Source organism: Prinia subflava, assembly GCF_021018805.1.
Source record: "Prinia subflava isolate CZ2003 ecotype Zambia chromosome W unlocalized genomic scaffold, Cam_Psub_1.2 scaffold_32_NEW, whole genome shotgun sequence".
In the NCBI taxonomy this organism is placed as follows: domain Eukaryota; kingdom Metazoa; phylum Chordata; class Aves; order Passeriformes; family Cisticolidae; genus Prinia; species Prinia subflava.
The window spans coordinates 1106358-1126058 of NW_026960609.1; the positions used below are offsets into that span (position 1 = coordinate 1106358).

Sequence of the window (19701 nt, forward strand, 5' to 3'; positions counted from 1 at the left end):
GGGGTGGGATGGGATGGGATCCATTTCATAAGTGTATTTGGATGTAGAGCTGTGCATTCAGGCACAAACTCAGCACAATAAGTAGTGACAAGGAAAGGAAAATTGTGAAGAATGCAACTTGGCATTTAGAGGGGGAGGATGTTTTTGGTGGAGAAGGGGACCCTAAGTACATAGATCAGGCACCAACTCTTATCAGTAGTTTGTGCTGGGGGAGTCATGCTGGTAAACAGCCCTAGCCTCAGTTCATATTTCTACCACGCCAATCACATACTGATCTTTCTTCCATCCATCTCCTGGCTCCCCTTTCTGCTATGGAGACAGTAGACTATGGCAGTTCTGGAGTCTTTCTAAAAGAATTAGGTAGCTGGTCCAAGGTACTAAACATGAGTAATACAGGCTTTTAAAAAAATTCCCCTTGATTGCCATGTGATCTCTAGTGTAAAAGTGACACCACTGAGTTTAGACCGAGCTGAGTTCTGATAGTGGGCGAGATAATCCTTCTCTGTGGGCTGCAAAGCATTTGGGATTCTTCTGGATGAAAGGTACTACATAATGCAAGCTATTATAATTAAGAACAGAAAGAAATTGCATAAGGTAGGTGGAAGGGATTTGATAATTCAGAGGGAAAAAGAGAAAAGTATTTGTATGAGGCACTCAGCAGAAATGTCAGTCCTTGCCCTATGGAGCTTTTGATCCAAGGGCTCAATTCTTCATGTGCATGCTCCATTTTTACCGGAGTTAGCTTCACTGCTTGAAGATGGGGGTGTGTGTTTTGTGTCTTTTATATTAGTTCTAAGCAACGAGTCAAAGGATGAGATCGATAGAGAAGTTGCAACAGGTAAAATGAAAAAATGTCAACTTGTAGGTAGAATGAGAGAAGGTTTCTTGGCACAGACAGAATCTTTATTCCATATCTGCGTTCTCTTTTTCATTTGACCTTTTGGCAGAGCCTGGGCATTTCTTCACTTAAAATAACAAATTTCTGCAATTTAATACAATGCATTTGTTTCCTTGGCTATATAACTGGTAACATTTCCCTCTTGTGCTTGTGCACTGTTCCAGGGGTTTGACTCCAGAGTAGAAGAAACCCCTTGGTTTTCACTTTCAAGTAAGTTTTATGGTCATGGAGAGCAGAAACCCAAATGATCAAAACAGAGGGCTATTTTTAAATCTAAAGAATAGTTAAGGCCTAAGTGGTTCTGCAGGAATAGGTTGTAAGGGAGAATGACTAATCTCTCTACCTGAGTCTGAAAATTCGTTTGAAAAGCAGACAAATGCTGTGCAGTGTAGGGAGGAGTGTACTTATAGACTGTTTTTCATCACAGTTTTAGGAAAATTACAGAGTAAAACCCAACTATAATACATTATAATAACAATATGTAAACCAACTGTTGGAATTATTTTCTTGCTCAGTTCCATATAACAGCATAATGTCTTGTATGTCACTTGACCATCATAAGGTACATAGTGACCTTTTTTGGCAGAGGAAAGAGTTAAAATATGGAGAATTGAACCAATGTTCAAAACTAACAAAACTGGAGTTACGGTTCAGAACATGCATACATTTCCTCTCCTGAATGCACAGACTGAAATTTCAGGAGGTGAAACTGGTTTTGTTTTATTTCCAGCAAGAATAAAGTGAGGTGTTTGGAGTGAATCTGGAATTTGACCACTGGACCTTGCACCAATTAAAAAAAAAAGCATCTGGTGCTTGAGATGCTTCTGAACTCAGTGAACTGTAGGAAATTAAACAGTCTCTCCCAAGAAAATAATTACACATAAGTTTATGTTCAAAAACAGTGAAGTTAATGCTGGTGAAGTTGTGTTTTTATTATCTCTCAAGTCTGTGAACTTTTGAGGACTTCATTGGAAGAATAAACACTTTCAGCATCCTCCATTACTGTAGCATGTTAATGTTTTCCAGTAAACAGCTTGATTTAAAATAATTTGGTCTGGTCAGGAATACTTCACTAGTGAAATCAATTGTTTTTTTCAGTTCTCTTAGGGGAAAGAAAATCTTAGGATTTTAATTATCCTGAATTTCCTTGCCCTTTTTAAACTGGTAGCAAATATCTTTCTTCATAGCAACAATTTGCATCTTCTGAGATCTCATTTTTGTATGACAGTGCTCCTCAGAACTGTGAATATTCAGTAACTCAGCAAGTTCAGATTATTTTTATATATATTAGATTCCCAGACTGGAACATCTGTTTGTGTCAGGGCCATCCTTGCAGCTTAGCTGGTCCTGTGCCAGCTGTTCCCAGTGTGAGTCCCCAGCATGCCAAGAAACCCTTTTGGCTGTAGGGGAAGAACATGTGATGGCACCATTTCCCCTGCACTGATGCCATCTCTCTGTGGGACTCATCTTCTCAGAGAACAGCTGTGGCCTTGACACAAGGTCCCAAAAAGGAGAGTTAGTAGCCATCACTTGAATACCTGTTTAGAAAGTACTAGCTATAAGACTTAGAGGAACATTTATGAAAAAAAAATCCCAGTCACTTTTTGGTTGAAAAAGAGGTACTTCTTTCTGGATATTTTTTATATTTTCAGATATTCTTTTTAAAGGTTAAAATGGGAGTAATGTGGTCTAAACATTAGCAAACAGTATATTGCGATTTTGCTGAAATCCTACTTGTAGTGAAAACAATATGACTTTTCCTTTATTTGCACTAGTGTTCAGAATTTTCTTTGTGCTCAAGGGATTGTAGTTCAGAAATGGCATTAAGTTGCATCTCATGTGAGTATTCTGGTAACAGCTGCAATGTATCTTTGTTTGTGAAATAATGCCATAATAATTAGTCATCCCAGTAGTGTGAATGCAGCTATGTGTGTAAAAAGGTACATGGTTTCCATTGGGAGAGTTACTCCATTTTAGGAAGCTGTATCTGTACTAGATATTGTGATGGTATCATTATTTCAGTGCACCTTAAGTAATGCAATTTTTGTATTTAGGTAAGGCATGTGTTAGAGAGTGCAGGAACTATGCCAGTTTCACAGGTCACAGAGCATCAGTAGAGACCTTAGCAGTGTGTGGCTCAAATTATCCTTTCAAGTATGAATTACCTCCCACTTATTCATACTTTATTTCATCTGTTGGAGGAGTGCCTAGTGCTGTCAGTCATTTGGAGGGGAAGTTCATCCTTTGTGGCCCATGCAAAGCCACACAACTGGCAGTGAGCTGCATCTTTCTCTTCCTGACACTACCAGTGCCAGAGCACCCAGAAGTAAGCACTGTGATGCTGTGGTTGTACTCAAGTGGCCATGGTGATGATTTTTCAAGGCTCCTTGTTTTGATCACATAACTTGAGATGCATAGAAGAGCTGTGGGGCCTTTGGTTTTCCTTTCTAGGATGGGCTGAGATGTGGAATTGTGCAAATGGTCAAATTCAGCATGCAACAGTGGAGTTAAATCCCAAGTCTGTTTTGAAAATGTGGGCCTTTGGCTCACACAGTGCTTAATTGCACAGACCTTTTCTTTCCTGAAGCTGAGACTGCCAGAACCTCAGCAGGAAACCAGCTTGACTAAGGGAGCTGGGAGGTGGACAGATTACCTCTTTATTACAAGCTTAACATATCTGCTATTTCAACAGTTGAAAGACACTAAACGAGTGAGAGGAGTTTGAGGGTCCACAGTTAAGAACCATCACTTCTTTTATATAGATATAGATATATAGATATATCTATAGATACATAGATAGTTTTTTTGATAGGTTGAAATGAAACAGGGAAAAATACCTTACAGATGTCTAGATTGCAAGGTCTCTGCTGTACATTTTGCATAGTGTTACAGTAGAGCTGATGTTTAGGATTTTCTTAATGAAGAAGTTGAAGGAAGAAAGGTATTTTAAAATTTTATGACAGGGAAGCAGTATTACAAAATACTTGAAGACTAGGCTCAGATTTTCACCAAGGGCAATTTATCATAAATCTCTTGACTTCAGTATGAATTATGATATGTGGAGCACAGGTAGGAAAAAATCAAAACCAGAATGTTTGCTCATGATTTGTTGTTTGGACATAAGGTTTTTTGTATGTAAATGACTGTAGGTTGAAAAGCCATGAAAATCGTTGCCCTCATATTTCTTCTTTAGTTTGCATGGAAAAAAAATCTAATTAGTTCTTATTTACTATTACATCACTGAACTACTGAAGAAAAAGGGAGAAACTTAAAGGAATCATCTAAACAATGTTGCCAGAGCTTTAGGAGAATGAAAAACTTAAGTTACGAGCGCAATGTAAACCACTTTTTTTTTTTTCGATATGCCATTTCATCTAATTACTAATTGTGCTTTTCTAAAGGTGTTTTGGCAGGATTAGAAGCTCTAAGGTAACTTGGATATGACTTTAAAAGCTGTAGCTTTTCTTGCATGGATGGGGGTGTCACTTTAAACTTCTAGTCTCACAACATTTACATCAAATTTTTGCATGAGTCAGTAAGTTTACAGTGGAAGATTCTGGAAATTCTTGGAGGAATGAAGAAGTCATCATCAAAGAGAGAATTGCTCTGGTGGTGTGGACAAGTTCAGGTTTCTTCCCCCATTGGAGTGAAACTCTCAAACTCAAGTCTGCTGGAGTTTACATAGAGACAGAAGACTTTCTCCAGGCATACCCTTTGTGGTTGTTTTGGGCCACAACAGATGATTGCTGGGACCTAACACCATAATTCCATGCTGGATTATGTTACCATGATTTCCCTGGCATTTTGACATCTCTTTTTGCTTCCTGCAGTGGCAATAGCGCCAGGGAGGCGGAAGACTTGACATGAGCTGGGAGGCCTTCCGTGTGTTCCCAAGGGGGAGAATTAGTTTTACAATTCTTTGAGTATACTGCCTGTATTTTTGCTGTTTTCCTCTGTCTGTTGACCCTCTGAGAACAGAAATTACAGATAAAGAATAGAGCATTCAGATGTTTACATGTAATAAATTCAAGGCAACAAGCAGTAGCATAAAACTCCTGCTGCTGTGTGTTTATCTATGGATAGTGTGAGCACAGAAATTGAAATGTTGAATCCCTTTATCTTTTCCTTTTTTTTTTCTTACAAATTTACTGTGTAACAAACAAGGGAGCTGAAATCTACATGTTGAGATGATTAAAGTTATTATTCAGCTGTTTTTCAAGACACTGAATTGTAGAAGGGAATTCACACTATAATGTAGAAGCATTACATTTACAGCAATGCTGATGTTGTTCTAATCTGAAACCATAGAGTACATTCTGAACTTCCAATCTATTGATTATTAAATTAAATGAAATTATTTTCTTTTTCCAGTGGAACAAAAGGGAGTGTTAGGAAGTAGTTGTAAATGAAAGTGGGGGGGGGGGGTTGACACTTTTTGTTTCTTGTGCAGCATATCTGCAGTTCCTGGTTATCTAAACAAGGAAAGGTTGGAGTAAAAACCTGTCTTGGTTTGGGAAGATGCGTGTCTGCCAGGGAAAAGTGGAGTTTCCTTTGGAATGGAGAATGTAAAACCCCCTCCCTCCAAATTATTATATTTTTGCAATTAAGGGCTTTCAGGCAAAGATTTGGGAATAGGAATAACAGTTCTTTACTGGGAATATTAAAAATACAAATGTAGTAGTACAAAAAAATAAACAAAAATCCTACAAACCCTGACAGAGTCAGAAATATGACCTGTTTGTCAGGGTGTTGAAAGCAGGTCAAATAAATCCTCCCGGAGAAACAGATGTGGTTTTGTTGGAGTAGAGATGATCCTGTATAGAGTCCAGTGATGGTGAGATGGGTCCAGTCTTCCTCTGGAATCCAGTGGAAAACCAGATACCTGGTGTTCCTGAGTCTCAGTTTTTATCTAGGTAGGAATGGTTGGCTCACCCCACTGGGTGGAGCATCTCACAATGGGATGATGTAATGTGTCATGTCATTGGTGAGCCTTAATGGCCCATTACCAGAAGTTATCCCCCTGGAGGGAGGATGGGTTGTGGAAGAGATAAGGAATATTGCTCCACCTGGTTTTAACAGCTGGCCCATTATCAGAAGGCACCTGCCCCCTCCTCCCTGGAGTTATGAGGAATGGGTTATACAAGAGATAAAGAAAACATCTCCCCAACCGGTTTCAACAGATGGAAAAATATAATAAACAATTTTGGTTACATAACCCACAACAAAACCATTCAGACAGTTTTTCTAGCTTTCTAGTTTTTGAGAGGACATTGTGGTCTATACAGTGTTCTTGCAGGCAGTGGGCTCACCTCATGGCATGAGTGGGTCTTATTTCCATCAACTTTCTTGGGGCTGTGAGTTCGTTTTAAAACAAATATTTTAAATTGGGTGGTTTGGAAAGGTATGAGCAGAGCTTAGCCTCTCCAAGTCTTTTATTTTATCTTTAAAAACATGTCTAGAAGAAATATCATCTCAAATAGAAATCTTTAGGAAAGAGAAAAGGCATTATAAAAGCTTTGTAGTAAGTAACTTCATTTGATGCGAGAGCTTTGTGGAACTTTTTACCCCTGTGGTATGTAGGAAACAATGTTAAGTAAAAAATGAACAAACTTTCTTGTAAAAACTGTGTAATTCTGAAAGCTGAGTTATTTCCTGAAGTGTGAGTTAAATTGTTCTGAGGCAAATTTTCCTTAAGCCAGGAAATGCAGGTCTTCCAGTGAAATTGTTTCCACGGAAGGTTTCTGCCTAACCTTCAAGGTGGAGAGTGTGTGCACTTCATTCTAGAGATCCACAACAATTGCTGTGTGAGAGCTGGGGCTGTTGAAGGCAGTGCACGGCTTACTGGGGAGGTGCCACTCAGCAAAAAGTGTAAAACTCTATCAGAATATACCATATATCAGGATGAGTTTCAGCCAGTTCAGTCTGAAATGCAGAGAAGTGTTTGAATGTAGTATATGAAGAATGAAGTTAATCAGTTGAAAATAAATGCTTTGCACAGATTACTGTTACTTTTTCTGCTAGTTTTTTGTGATGGAGGGGAATGTAAATTGTTCTGTCATTAATTATGAATTCTATTTTTCTTTCTTGTTCTGATTTGCAGTGTGTGCTGTACTTGTGGGCCTTGAAAATCCTTTACCCCAAAACACTGTTTTTACTTCGTGGGAACCATGAATGTAGACATTTAACAGAGTATTTCACATTTAAGCAAGAATGTAAGTTTATCTTACCTTTCTCCTCTTAACTCCTTTTTCAGCAACCTAGTTTGTTATTTTGCAAATAATTGATACTGGTTCACTAATAGTAAATTTTCATGTACTTTCCATGTTAACTGCCCTTAATTTTAAATTGTAATCCCTGTTCCCTGAAAGGGCACCTCTCAGTGGTGTGGAATGGAAGGGCTTATACTCCCCCCACATTTGAGCTTGCCAGCCTGGTGTGGGAGCATCCTGGGGCTGCTGTCCATCCATCTGAGCCTGGATGCCCTTGGTATATGTGTACTGCTGCTGATGCTTTTTGCAGCAGCTGAGAGCTTGCTGCCCCACACAGGAGCCTGGCAGACAAAACCTGCTGGCACCTGTGACAGGTTCCTGACTGCTAGTTAAGGAGAGCCTCATCTCACTGGGCCTCATCTCATGAAGTAGGAGAAAAATACAGGCAATTTTTATTTTGTTTTTTTCCTTTAGATATAGCATTTTCACATTTATCCTGTGTGTAGGCTAAACTTTTCAATATGCTCTTTTTATATGAATTCCTTTCTGTCTTGCAAGAAAGGATGCAGTGACACATAAAAGCTCATTAGATGTAGACCTTTACCTGCACAATGAAGCTTTTTTTTCCATGTGACACTGTAAGATGAAACTATTGCCATAAGTGCGTGTTTCCTTTTTACACTGGGGATAAAGGAAATGTTAATTGGCTCAAAGGCTTCACGGTATACTGAGTTTAATATGCATATTGGTAAATTAACATTTTAGCTTCATTGTACCACCTCGTTCATTTCATAATGGCATTTCTGTAGATAATTAATTATAAGGGACTGGGCTAAAGTTCTGACTATTTCATAGAGAGGATATTGAGTGATAATGATGATAACCATTCAGCAGATGTTTTAAGGTTCGCTCTACAGATTTCATACTGAGTAGAAAGGGTAGACTGTAATGGTATATTCAGTTGTTTATTTACAGTTTTTTAGAAAAAATGTGATAAAATGTTATTAATTTCACCTCAGAACAGGAAGAATTTTTCCAACAGTGGATTCCTGAAGATATTTTTGTATGAGGCAAAAGTTTGGATGCAGTCCTTAATACCAGATAGAACAGAGAGAAAAATTTTGAGATACTAAGCATATTCCTTTTTCCTCTTAAATATTGATGGTGCTTTCTGTTACCATCTTAATTTTTAAAAGGTAAAATCAAATATTCAGAACGTGTATATGATGCCTGCATGGATGCCTTCGACTGCCTTCCCCTGGCTGCTCTGATGAACCAACAATTCCTGTGTGTACATGGTGGCTTGTCTCCAGAGATCAACACCTTAGATGACATCAGAAAAGTAAGTCTTTGAGGTATTACTTCTTAGCACAATGTAAGTACCATCTGACAACTCCTTGTGCCTTGTTAAGTGTTCTGTGCTTTCTTGGAAAAAATCCAAAAGAGCTCTAGAAGAACCTCATGATATACAAAGATGTAACGAAAAAGGCTCATATGATTGCAATGAATATAGTTGGTATTTTTTTTAAGTAGTCAAGGGCTTCATTCTCAATAGGTCCCACCATATTTTTAATAGTTCTGCATTTGAGTGCCCAGCAGATTGTATAATTGAGGCTTAATAAGTTCATGCTTGCCATACTCTTATGTTCTGAAAAGTTTATCAGAAATCTCATGGAAGTTCAGAGAACAATGTCAAACAGCTTCTTCACAAAATCCAGTGTTATTGCATGTTATCAAGGATAAATTTTTTATTCACATATTTTGTAGAAGAGATCTCAGTTGATATTTCTAAGAAGAGATATTTAAACCATTCATTCTTAGTGTTCCCAGAAAAATAAAGATTCTTGTTTGCTGTTTGAGACTTGCAAACATGGATATATGTTTCTGAGCTTTCAAATTAGTAAAAGGTAATTTATATTCTGAGGTTAATTTGTAGTCTACTAAGAAATTAATATAGTTAAAAAAACCCAAATTGAGCCAGTAATTACATGTATTGGTTTAAAAGCAATTACCTTAACATATTAACAGCACTTTTAAAAATTACTGAATACAAAGTTTTGTTTCTGAGGTAAAGTTTTGCTATTTCAGTAAACAAAAATACTCTGCATAAAAATTAGCTGGCTCTGCAACAGCATAATGGCAGATTAAAGTTGTTTAGCTCTCAGATTCTAGATTAGGTTCATTAACACCTTCCCTTCCCCTTGCCCAACCCAGCAGATTTATTTATCTTCGGCAATCAGCAGAAATTGGGTTTGCATATTTAAGAATTTTTATTTAATTTAAACAATTTGTAATTACATAAGCATTAATTGGAGAGGGCTCTAATAAGAAGTGTAGATATGCTGTGAATATGTTGAGAATGCAAAAGCAAAATTGTAGAGGTCTCTTATTAAAACTTTCTGAGTGTTGAAAACTTACAAAACCAATTTGTTCTCTTTGAAATTTTTTTTTGAGAGGAGAAGGTATCAACAACCTACTGAATCATTGCTTGATCTTTCTGGTCAAAATAGAGAGTATTTCAGACTGCAAGCCTTATTAATACACCATATTAACAGGGCTGTTCTTATATGAAAGATTTCTTGAGATAACACATGGTGTTTTTATATTATAGAGTTCTTATGGGAGAATACTGATTTTTATTATTTTATTATTTTGCTATACTTCATCTTATTTGCGGTGTGATTCTATGTCATTTGAAGTTTTAAATACCCATTGTAAGACCAGAAAGAAGTTTTTAGCTTCTAAATTAGGGTTGAGGTTATTGGAGCAACAGGAATGTCAAGCCAAGATGCTGTAATGCAGAGATATTGTCTTGAAACTTAGATACAATTTTTTGTGAAAATGTACATAAATCTAAATGGGCACTTGCTTTGAAATAACTACTGTATTTTCTTGAGGTGCCCCACTTACATAAATTGAATGCTCTAAGGTTTGAGAAATCATTAAATACAGAAATACTATATTCTCCTTTTTCTGTTGGAATGCTTGCAAAAACCAGTAGAAAAGGCGAAATAAAAGCAAAGAAAACTTCATGTAGAGTGGGAATCTACTGTATCTCTTAATTTTCAGTAATATCTGTTCCTTCTATGCCCTGTCAATGTTTGCAAGGAGTGTTTTGCTGTTAGTCAAACTCCATTGCTTTAAAGCTGAAGAACAGATTGCTATGAGTCTCTTGTTCACCTGCTCATGGATTGAAAAATAGTAATTTTGCTTCAATCTTTCTGTGATATATAGCTGAAAGAAGTTAGTATTTCTTTGTCTCCTATTTTTCTTAGTTAGATCGATTCAAGGAACCACCTGCATATGGACCTATGTGTGACATCCTGTGGTCAGACCCGTTGGAGGACTTTGGAAACGAGAAGACTCAGGAACACTTCACTCACAACACAGTCAGGGGGTGCTCATACTTCTACAGGTGATTATTACTACTTTGAATAGATTTCTGTTGGTGAACTGGTTCTGGTTTTGCAGTATAAATGTTTGCTTGAACTTTGTGTCACTGCTTGGGTAATTAGGCCTTTTTTTCTAGCCTTGTTTTCAGAAAAATTCATGCTTGCTTTATTTGAATCTCTTCTTTTATGCCACATTGGAAAAACTCTAATTCACTTAATTTTATTCACCAAAGCCTGTGTATTTTGCTTATTTCTGTTCTTGTAAGTTAGAGAATGAATGTGTCACTTTTAAAAAGGGGTACATAACTGTTTTTCTAGTTTGAAAATTAAAACTTAATTTCCAATGAAAGATGACAGCATTGGAAAACTGATTACCTATTGTTGTTCTGCAGGGTAAATAAAAACTATGATTTCCCCCACAGAGGTGCTTTTTTTCTCTCAGTTTGATCAAGTGATTTTTTTTTTTTTTGTTTGGGAATAATTCTTCTTAAGAAATTCAGTATTTGAAGGGCATTTTTTAAATGGGACTTAGTAATATCTGAAATGCAGACAAGTGCCTGTAATATTCTTACAGAAACATGTATCTGCCTTCCTCTGACAACGTGGGGATTTTAAGGAATTTGGGCCTTTTTTTTAAATTATGATATTTAAGAACAATGTACAAGGGCACCAGAGTAGCAAAACTAGCAGGGGAGGAGGTTAAAATGCAAAATGAGTAGGTGTATTCAGTGAAATATTAATTTAAAAGTCCATTTTTATTCAGGAGAAATGTGAAGATGCTATTGAAATGTTAAGAGGTTGTTGAACTTTTTGAAGTGAAGCAGTTCTGCTTCAGCCCATGCTAGTTACACACAAATCTAAGTTTTCTCAACTCAGCAGAAGGGAGGAATCCAGCTCTTTCACTTGCCTTAGAAAATCTCACCTTGAACACTCACTGTAGCTGTTTAGTAACATATCAAAAGTAAATCAATGGCTTTCACCAGCAACCAGGTGACAGAGCCGCTGGAATCAACCTCCTTGTCGGTAACGTTATCAGGAAGGTAGCAGATGGTTTGATGTTCAGAAATGAGATTTTCTGCTCCCTTCTTGGAGCCGTAGTTGCTGCATCGTGGGGCCAGCTTAGAACAGAGCAGTTTGCTCTGCAGCCTGGGCTGCTGGCACCCGCCTCCGGTGGGGAAGTCCGACGGCCACGCTCGGGTCCATGATGTCTGGGAGATGCTCAATAGAGGTGTTTGGGCTCATCATGAGAGGGATGGCAAATTGCTGCAAACAATTGTGCAGAAATGGTCTCATGAGTAAAACCATTTCTCATCCTCTTCTCGGGTTCTTGTCCCTGAGATTCGGTGGTAAAGTGTCCTTTGCCCTCTGAAACACCTTGTGCCAGAAGCAGAAGAAGAATCAGGAGTCGCCAGTTCAGGTTTTCCAAGGTTGTTTATTCTTTCTTATCTCATAGTTCTTTCTGTGCTCTGCCAAGGTTCCTGCTGCGGCAGAGAACTCATGGCAACTCCTCCTGACTGGGAGGGTCTTGACTTCTTATACTACATGTTACGTGTCTATTATTTACAAATAATTACCAATGCCTACTACCTATGCTAGACAGGTCATATCTACTCTAAACCAATCTCTTGTGACCCAGCACTGCAGAAGATGGAGGGCAAGAACAAGAAGGAAGAAGAACAAGTCCACGCCGTGATTCCTCCATCTTGACTCTTCAGCCTCCATTCTAAGGAACCCAAAATTCTACTTTTTCACCCTGTGATAAACTAACTACTACTCATTTCACACTCTTGAGACTTGTAATTCCTCCCAGGCTCTCTGCCAAGGTTTCCAACCCCCTTGCACAGGTTCCAAACCTCCTTCTCGGGTCCCAGACCCCTCTGCCAGGGTCCCAGACCCTCCAGGGTGATCAGAGGGATGCCCTGGACTCTGACATCCTCTCAGCAGCAGCAAATGCTGAAGTGTACCTGGGACTCCCAGACACTGCACACATGGGGAATAATAGTGATTTCCCCTCATGAATAGCCTGGCAGACATGGCTTGTGCTTAAGTACAAAGCTGCTTATATACTGTAGAAACTTCTAGATTTTAGGTTGGGAGATTTTTTTTTCAGAGGTCTGCTCCATATAGTTGCCATAAAATTTCTTTAATATATGTATCTATTTCCTCCAGAAAATGTATCAGACCTAGTCTGCGTCCTGATGCATATTCAGAAAAGTGCATGTTTCAGGAGAAGAGGAACTATTCAGAAGACAGCTAATTTTCAGGTCATGTGTGAGGGACATATAACTGCTTAATGATTCAGTCAGAAGGCTAGCTTGGAGTCACATTATCTGAGATTATATAAAGGCGAGCATTCCTTTTAAAAGAAGTACCTGGTTGCCCTGGAAGATGACTAATTGCTTGCCTAATGATAATACCTGGTGTAAAAGGTATCCATCAGTGTGGAATGTCTAATTTTCCTTGCCTTTTCTAGTTACTTCCTGAGTAAAGGAACAAATTTCCCTAAACAGGCAGCTTGGCTTGTAAAGTAAGGATTGAATTACTCAGTCCTCCTTCAAGAATGCCAGTTAATAGAATGATTGTGTTTATTCTTCACTGAATAAAATTTCTTAGGTTTCTTCAGTCATTTCCAGAAAGGGAAGTTAAAAGATAGCAATGAGGATTTTGAATAAAGGTCAGGAAGATTTCAGTCATGCCTGCGAATCAGTGAAAGGATTTCTCGATGATTAAGATCTCCTAATCAATTGCAGGAAATATCTGTAATAAATAAGTTTTATTTAACAGAGATGTTAATTATAATGGCGAGTTGCAAGTTACTTTGCTCTGACATGAAGTTATTTCCTAATACAAAAATGCTGTGAGGAAAATAACAGTAATGTGGTTTTCTAATTGTGCATGCACCATATTAACTGGACCTTCCAGCTCAGAAGTGCATGAAATCCTCTGCATTCAGCCGAAAGCCATTTATGAAATGTTGGGCTATTTATGCGAGAAAGTATAAAGACTGTAGCTCACAGTAGTCTGACAAGCTTCTCACTGCATTTCTTACATGATCACTCTCATACAGCCTATTGAATTTCAAACTGATCCAGTATTTCTTCAAGAAACATCCTTTTATGTAAGAGTTCTTGAAAGTGCCGTGGCTAGTTGAAAAATGTCAGATCTTGAAACCATAGGCATAACCTGTCATTTAGAGATGTAAAGAATAGTCAGCCTGATTTTCAGAAGTGCTCTGAGTCAACACTTGATGCACACCTTTAGCATCTAGCAGCATTTTGTCCTGAGGATTGTTAAAATAGCACAGTGCCGAAGTGAAATGTTAACTGTGGAATATAAGGAATTCATGAAAATATATTAAAGTTTCTGTACCTTAAGGAGAACAAAAAGTGATAGGGATGGGATTTCATTTTTCTTATCTGAAGTTTAAAATTGTATGTCCTTTGTAGTCATGGTCATGTTTGATGCAATTTTCTCAAAAAGTAGTAATAATTAATGGAGTGCTGGTTGTTTCAATTGTTCTTTTATTATGAGTTAAACTTTTCTTTCATCGATACCCAAAATAATGTTGTGTTCAGAGTATATTATAAACAAGAGGGAATTAGTTTGTCCCAGAGTGATATTAGACCCACAGACACAGTTTTTCAGCTGATCCAGCCAGTAAAAAATTTTCCTGTTTACCAGATTATCTAGTTCTTGCCTTGAATTTTTCTAGCAAATATTTATTTGCACTTAGCAATTTGTACTGATCTTGCCAATGACCCTTTGCACTTCTTTCATAAGCTAGTGGTACAGTAACTGTCAGGCATTTTTATATGAAGCAGGTCGAACACCAGGAAGAACTACTTCACTGAGGGGGTGGTCAGGCATTGGAATGACTGCCCAGAGAGGTGGTGGAGTCACTCTCCCTGGAGGTGTTTAAGAAACATTTGCCAGCCTTGGATAGCAGTGAAATGGTTCAACCTTACAGATACTCTGGGACAGAGTAATAATTTTGACCCTAAGCATATGATTTCAGTGGTGTACTTGACATGCAAGTTAAGTTTGTCAATATGCAAAGATTAAAGAAATGTCTACTGAAAGTTTTTGAAGACTGTAGTGTGTTTCAGCTCGGGGTGGGAGGCACAGATGTATGGTTTTTTGGGGTTTTTATGGTTGTTTTTTGTTTGTTTGTTTGTTTTAGTATTAGCATTTTAAACTGATTCTTTTGCCCACTTCTTTCTCCCAGACCAGAAGCTTTCTGCTGCCCTCACATGGTCTTCCCAGATGCACTGGTAGAATTGCTTTTGTGCTCCATCAGGCCTGGGAAAGCATCTAGTTTTAAAAGAATGACTCTGCAAAAGAAGATGTGTTTATTTGTTCTAATCCCATGCAGTTCCCTGTTCCACTTCCCAGTGCAGCTCTGCAGACAGCACAGCTAAGAGGAAGCAAAAGCTGGTGGAAAGGGATGTTCTGAAAGTTGCTTAGGACAGCACAGCAGCAAAAGCATTTGCCTTTGGAGACTCAAGTGCGAGGCCAATGGATTTTGCAGGAAACCTATTTTATATGTCCATGTAATGTTACAGAAGCTTTTGGAATAAATTTGAATGTTCTCTTTTGAAAGAAATGCTTATGCCTCTCTTTTAATGGCATGATGAGGGATATGAAAAAAATTGTTAATTCCATCTATTTTTTCCAGTTATTTGTGGAAAAACAGTTTGAAAACATTTGCCATCTTGGTTCATGGTAGCAAAGTATTGCTTCTCTTTTAAAACTGCCCAGAAGTAATCAGCGATCATGCAAAAGAGACCTCAGAACTAGTAAACTATGCATGAGGCATGTTAATAAAAGAAGATGCCCAAGTAGGGAATATCACAGTCAAGTACTCCATGGGGAATAACATCTCTCTATCTTAGCAGAGGGCTGTTTTGTTTTCTCTGTGAGTCACCGCTCCTCCGTGAATCAGCATGACTCTGGAAAAGCCTGTTGCGTGGGGGATTTCTGTTTGTTTGTTTTCTCTCTTGGCCAACTGCTTAATTTCTGGCTCATCTGAATTACAGTCTGGGCTCTGCAAAGCAGGGCAAGGAAGAGAATGTTTCTGGAAGGGTAGCACTGAAAAACTAGTAGGGAATTTGATTGCAAGTCAGTCATTTTAATAAAAAATATTAGAAAAAAGATTTCCAAGCAGAAGTAATTTCTGTAAAAGTTTGTTTCTGATAATTTTTTCCATATAGGCTGTTTTGTTGGCTCTTGGTGGGACTTCTTATTTTTACCTGCTTTTTAGGACATGCATTTTTGTGTTAAGGAATACTGTTTAATCTGTAGCACACAGATACTAAGGAAATGCTGGATAGCATATGTAAAAGCTGCAAATGATGGAAAGTGTGCTTCTCCCCAGCCCCTGCTTCAACAAGAAGCTCAAGAAAAATGCCTGCAAGATGCTTTGCCTTTTTCAAAATAAAATATCCAGATAGACTTCTCATGGCTTGTTGTGGTCTGGATAATAGGGCAGCTGGCACATTGAAGGTCCCATGCTATTCACTTGTAAGAAAAGAAGGCAGGCAGGTTCTTTTTATGTAAATTTGCATGGAGCACTATGTGACATCTCTGCCTTTGTAGGTGTGGGCCCTGTAGAATCAGCCAAATTCTGCTAGCCGAAGTCTTATTTTCCACAGATTTATGAAGAACAAGATAATTAAGCTATAAAAAACTCCACCACTTTTGTACTTGAAATGGAAAGAAGAACCTATCATATCTATTTAGGAGCATTTTTTACCACTTCATTATATCTTCTTTAAAAGCAGTACTTAACACTGGATGAAAAGAATACTATGGAGGAAAAAAAAGTAATAGCCTAGACATTTTGAGCAGCTGCACTGATAATGAACATAATCAACTGTCTATCAGATTTTCATGATGGACCCCAGTTTTCAGAAGTTAATGTAAAAAATTCTAAACAAAATGTACCATAAGTCTACATTTAGTCACTGTTAATTATGAAAGGAAATGTATGCAAATCATTTCTCATTTGCCAGTGGTTTGAATGGCAGCATGTCAGCATTTGAGATCACAGCAGTTGCCAAAACGATACCCCACATAATTTTGGGTAAATTGTTTTATAATGGCAATCTTTTTAGACGATTCCAGATACCAGACCTGCATCTGAGAATATGTGCTAGGTGGTTTAAGTCCAGAAACAGCAATATAGCATTCCACTGAGTTTGTAGATTCTGGCTGCAAATGACATTTCACATTCAAAATACCCAGGAAGGTTTGGAAGCAAGTAGTATAATTTCTCTTGGATAAACTAAAGGAAGATGATGCATTAGACTGGGGAAGGGGATTGTGTAAGTTTTCATCTTTTTCATGCACGAAATTAGAAACTGATGGGGCTGTTAACTGATTGCAAGTGGGCTCTTAAGATGTGGTCCATGAAATTATGCCTGGGACAGCAGTTTTTTGTATAATGTATAGTTGAGATTTTTTTTTTCTTGCTCAGTATGTTTAGCACAGATGTGTTCAGTAAGCACATTTTTGGGGTTTCAGAAGTCACAGGATTTTAAGTTTCCAAGGGGAAAGATAATTTGTTTATCAAGGAGATAAAGTTCAGGAAGATAAGCATCCCCAATTTGAATACTGATTTGCCGTTTTTCTTTCTGTCTCTTTCCCTCTCTTTCCCCTTAACCAGCCTATTTTCTGGTGTCCACAAGCAGCCACTGCATACAGTAGTCAGTGAGTGAAGTCTTCTATTACAAGCAATGGTTGCATTACCTTTTGTCTTTTTGGAATACATTAAATCTTGGAGTAATAAAAGAAAGTACCTTTTTTCTGACAAGCCATAGGCTGATTGTTGTTATGTAATGAATTGCAGTTTCTAGCATTCCTTTCCAAGCAGTTATGGGACGGGATTAAAAAAGACACTGCTGGTGATGTTGTCTCTACTGAAATCTGCCTGCAGAGCAGGCACTGATTTCATGAACGATGAGTGTTTTATGAAACATTTTTTGAAAGCTAGAGCTCTTTGTGCTGCTTCTGATAATGCCATAACAGGTGCTATTACTTTTTTTCTAACAGTTACCCTGCTGTATGTGAATTCCTACAGCACAATAACTTGTTATCCATACTCCGAGCTCATGAAGCCCAGGACGCTGGGTAAGTACGTGTGGAGAGGGGGCAATAATAATACTTATGTATTATGGCCTACCATTCCCAAACAGAGCACAGAAAGGAAGAGCAGATGAATGAGAATGAACTGGAAAATATAAGTTGCAACAGCTCTCACTTTTTTCTAATGCTACAAAAAATACACACTGGAATTACAATGTCTTTAACGTGATTATTAGTGAGTAACAAGGTTTAATGAATCCTTATATATGCCACTTATTTAGCCTTAGTGATTTTAAGTGATACAAAATGACCAAAATTTTTTTGATGCCATACATGGAAAGAAAACCAAATTCATTTCAGAAAAAGGTTTGCAAATGTGCCAGTCTTTTGACACACTGATTGCCATGATGCCAGAGAAGTGATTTGGCTCACGAAGGCCAGAACTGCCATCTTTTAAGACTTTCTCAGCTACCTGAAACTTTTGGGCCTACTGGTTTTATACTTCATTTAAAAAAAATTGTAAAACTCAATAGGCATGTAAAATTTTCTGCACGAGTATCATTAATGAATTCAAGAAGTCTAAGCCATTGTATGTAATAACAGTACAGGTCAGGCATCAGGTGGTGTTGATGGTTCCCCATGAAACTACTGCCATTATAAAGGTAGAATTTTTTGTGCTGCTTTAAAAAATTACTTTAAAAATTCCTCTTATTTGAAATGTACCATACTTGTGAGATATTAATGAAGCATTGGAATTTGAATAAATAGCTTTGCATATCATGCATAATTTATTATTATTGTGTTTGTTTGGAAGTAGAATCTTTACCCAACTTGAATAGCAATAAAAGATAAATTAGCGGCATTGTAGGAATAAGGTCAATATTCACTATGCATATAAAAAGCTGTTCTGAATGTTTGAATTGTCATGACTGCAAAATGGTAATGCAATTAAAAGCAAGCTATTACTATGCCAGAAATACCTAGCATGAAATACGCAAGGGTAATGAAATTTAATTTTTCTTGTATTACTTTCAAGTAAAGGGTGAAAAATAAAATTTTGTGGAACAGAGTGCATTGAAGCTATACAACAGTTTCAGTGCAACTTTTGTGGATGTTTGCTAAATTCTTAGGTTTCTTGTAGCTGAGACTAAAGAGCGGTGTTTGGTGTACTTGTGTCTAAGTACTGTTTGAATGCTTTCTTTGCAATTACTTGCAGGTTTAATGCTTGACTGATTATTTGTTGGTCCAATAAGCCTTTAACCTTTCATGAGGTAGTAAGGTTAGGTAATGTAAACATGCAGACATTAATAAACTGGCTAATAGAGTGGATAAGATTAGACACAGCACTGAAAGGATCAGATGCTCTGTTTCCCCTTCCCTTCTCCCATCTTCCATGTTCTCTGGATTTGCCATTGCTTCCATGCCTGGAGAGGGCAGGCAGTGGGAATGTCACAGGGGACTCGCACTTCCTTGCTGAAGGCAGGACCCTTCCAAGGCACCTGCTGGTGATTGCTTCACCTGCAGTCCCACAGAGGGAAAGTCTGGGAATGTCCTGGGCACTGAGCAAATTCACAACAAAACCCACCTCTGCTTCACTGAATTTCAGAGACACAGCTTTCGAGCATGGATCCCTGGTCATGTCAAATGGTTATAATGAGAAAGTATGCAGGAAAGACCTCTTTCCTGTGGCTTTTAAATAGCTCATGTGGGTGTTTTTCAATCTTGTCATTTGTTAACAGCCAGAGCACTAATATACTAGGCGTTTTTTGCCCTTTATGTGGTCAGTGACAAATATACATTCAACACTGGGTAGTAATTAGTATCTTCTCTTTCTTCTTAGGTATCGTATGTACAGGAAAAGCCAAACAACAGGCTTCCCTTCGCTAATCACTATTTTTTCAGCACCAAACTATCTAGATGTATACAATAACAAAGGTAAGAATTTAATCCCTGTTAATGTACAGTAGACTGTACTTCTGTTTATTCTTCAGTGTTGATATTTTTTCATTCCTTTATTTATCAGTTCATGACCATTCCACTTATATAATACAAACCTAATGAAATTTGTTACAGGCAGATGTGTGCTTTGAACATAACTGTGTATTTTAATATGCCTTAG

The 19701-nt window shown here is 37.8% G+C and overlaps 1 protein-coding gene across 1 annotated transcript in view; it reads left to right on the forward strand.

The window, feature by feature from the left end:
* LOC134565063 (protein phosphatase 3 catalytic subunit alpha-like) overlaps nucleotides 1–19701 on the forward strand; it is a 223718-nt gene that overhangs the window by 170437 nt on the left and 33580 nt on the right. Inside the window, exons 4-8 of the mRNA XM_063424439.1 lie at nucleotides 6999–7110; nucleotides 8304–8449; nucleotides 10383–10522; nucleotides 17550–17627; nucleotides 19423–19517. Coding sequence (XP_063280509.1) covers nucleotides 6999–7110; nucleotides 8304–8449; nucleotides 10383–10522; nucleotides 17550–17627; nucleotides 19423–19517 — 571 coding nt within the window. The remainder of the gene's footprint in view (nucleotides 1–6998; nucleotides 7111–8303; nucleotides 8450–10382; nucleotides 10523–17549; nucleotides 17628–19422; nucleotides 19518–19701) is intronic.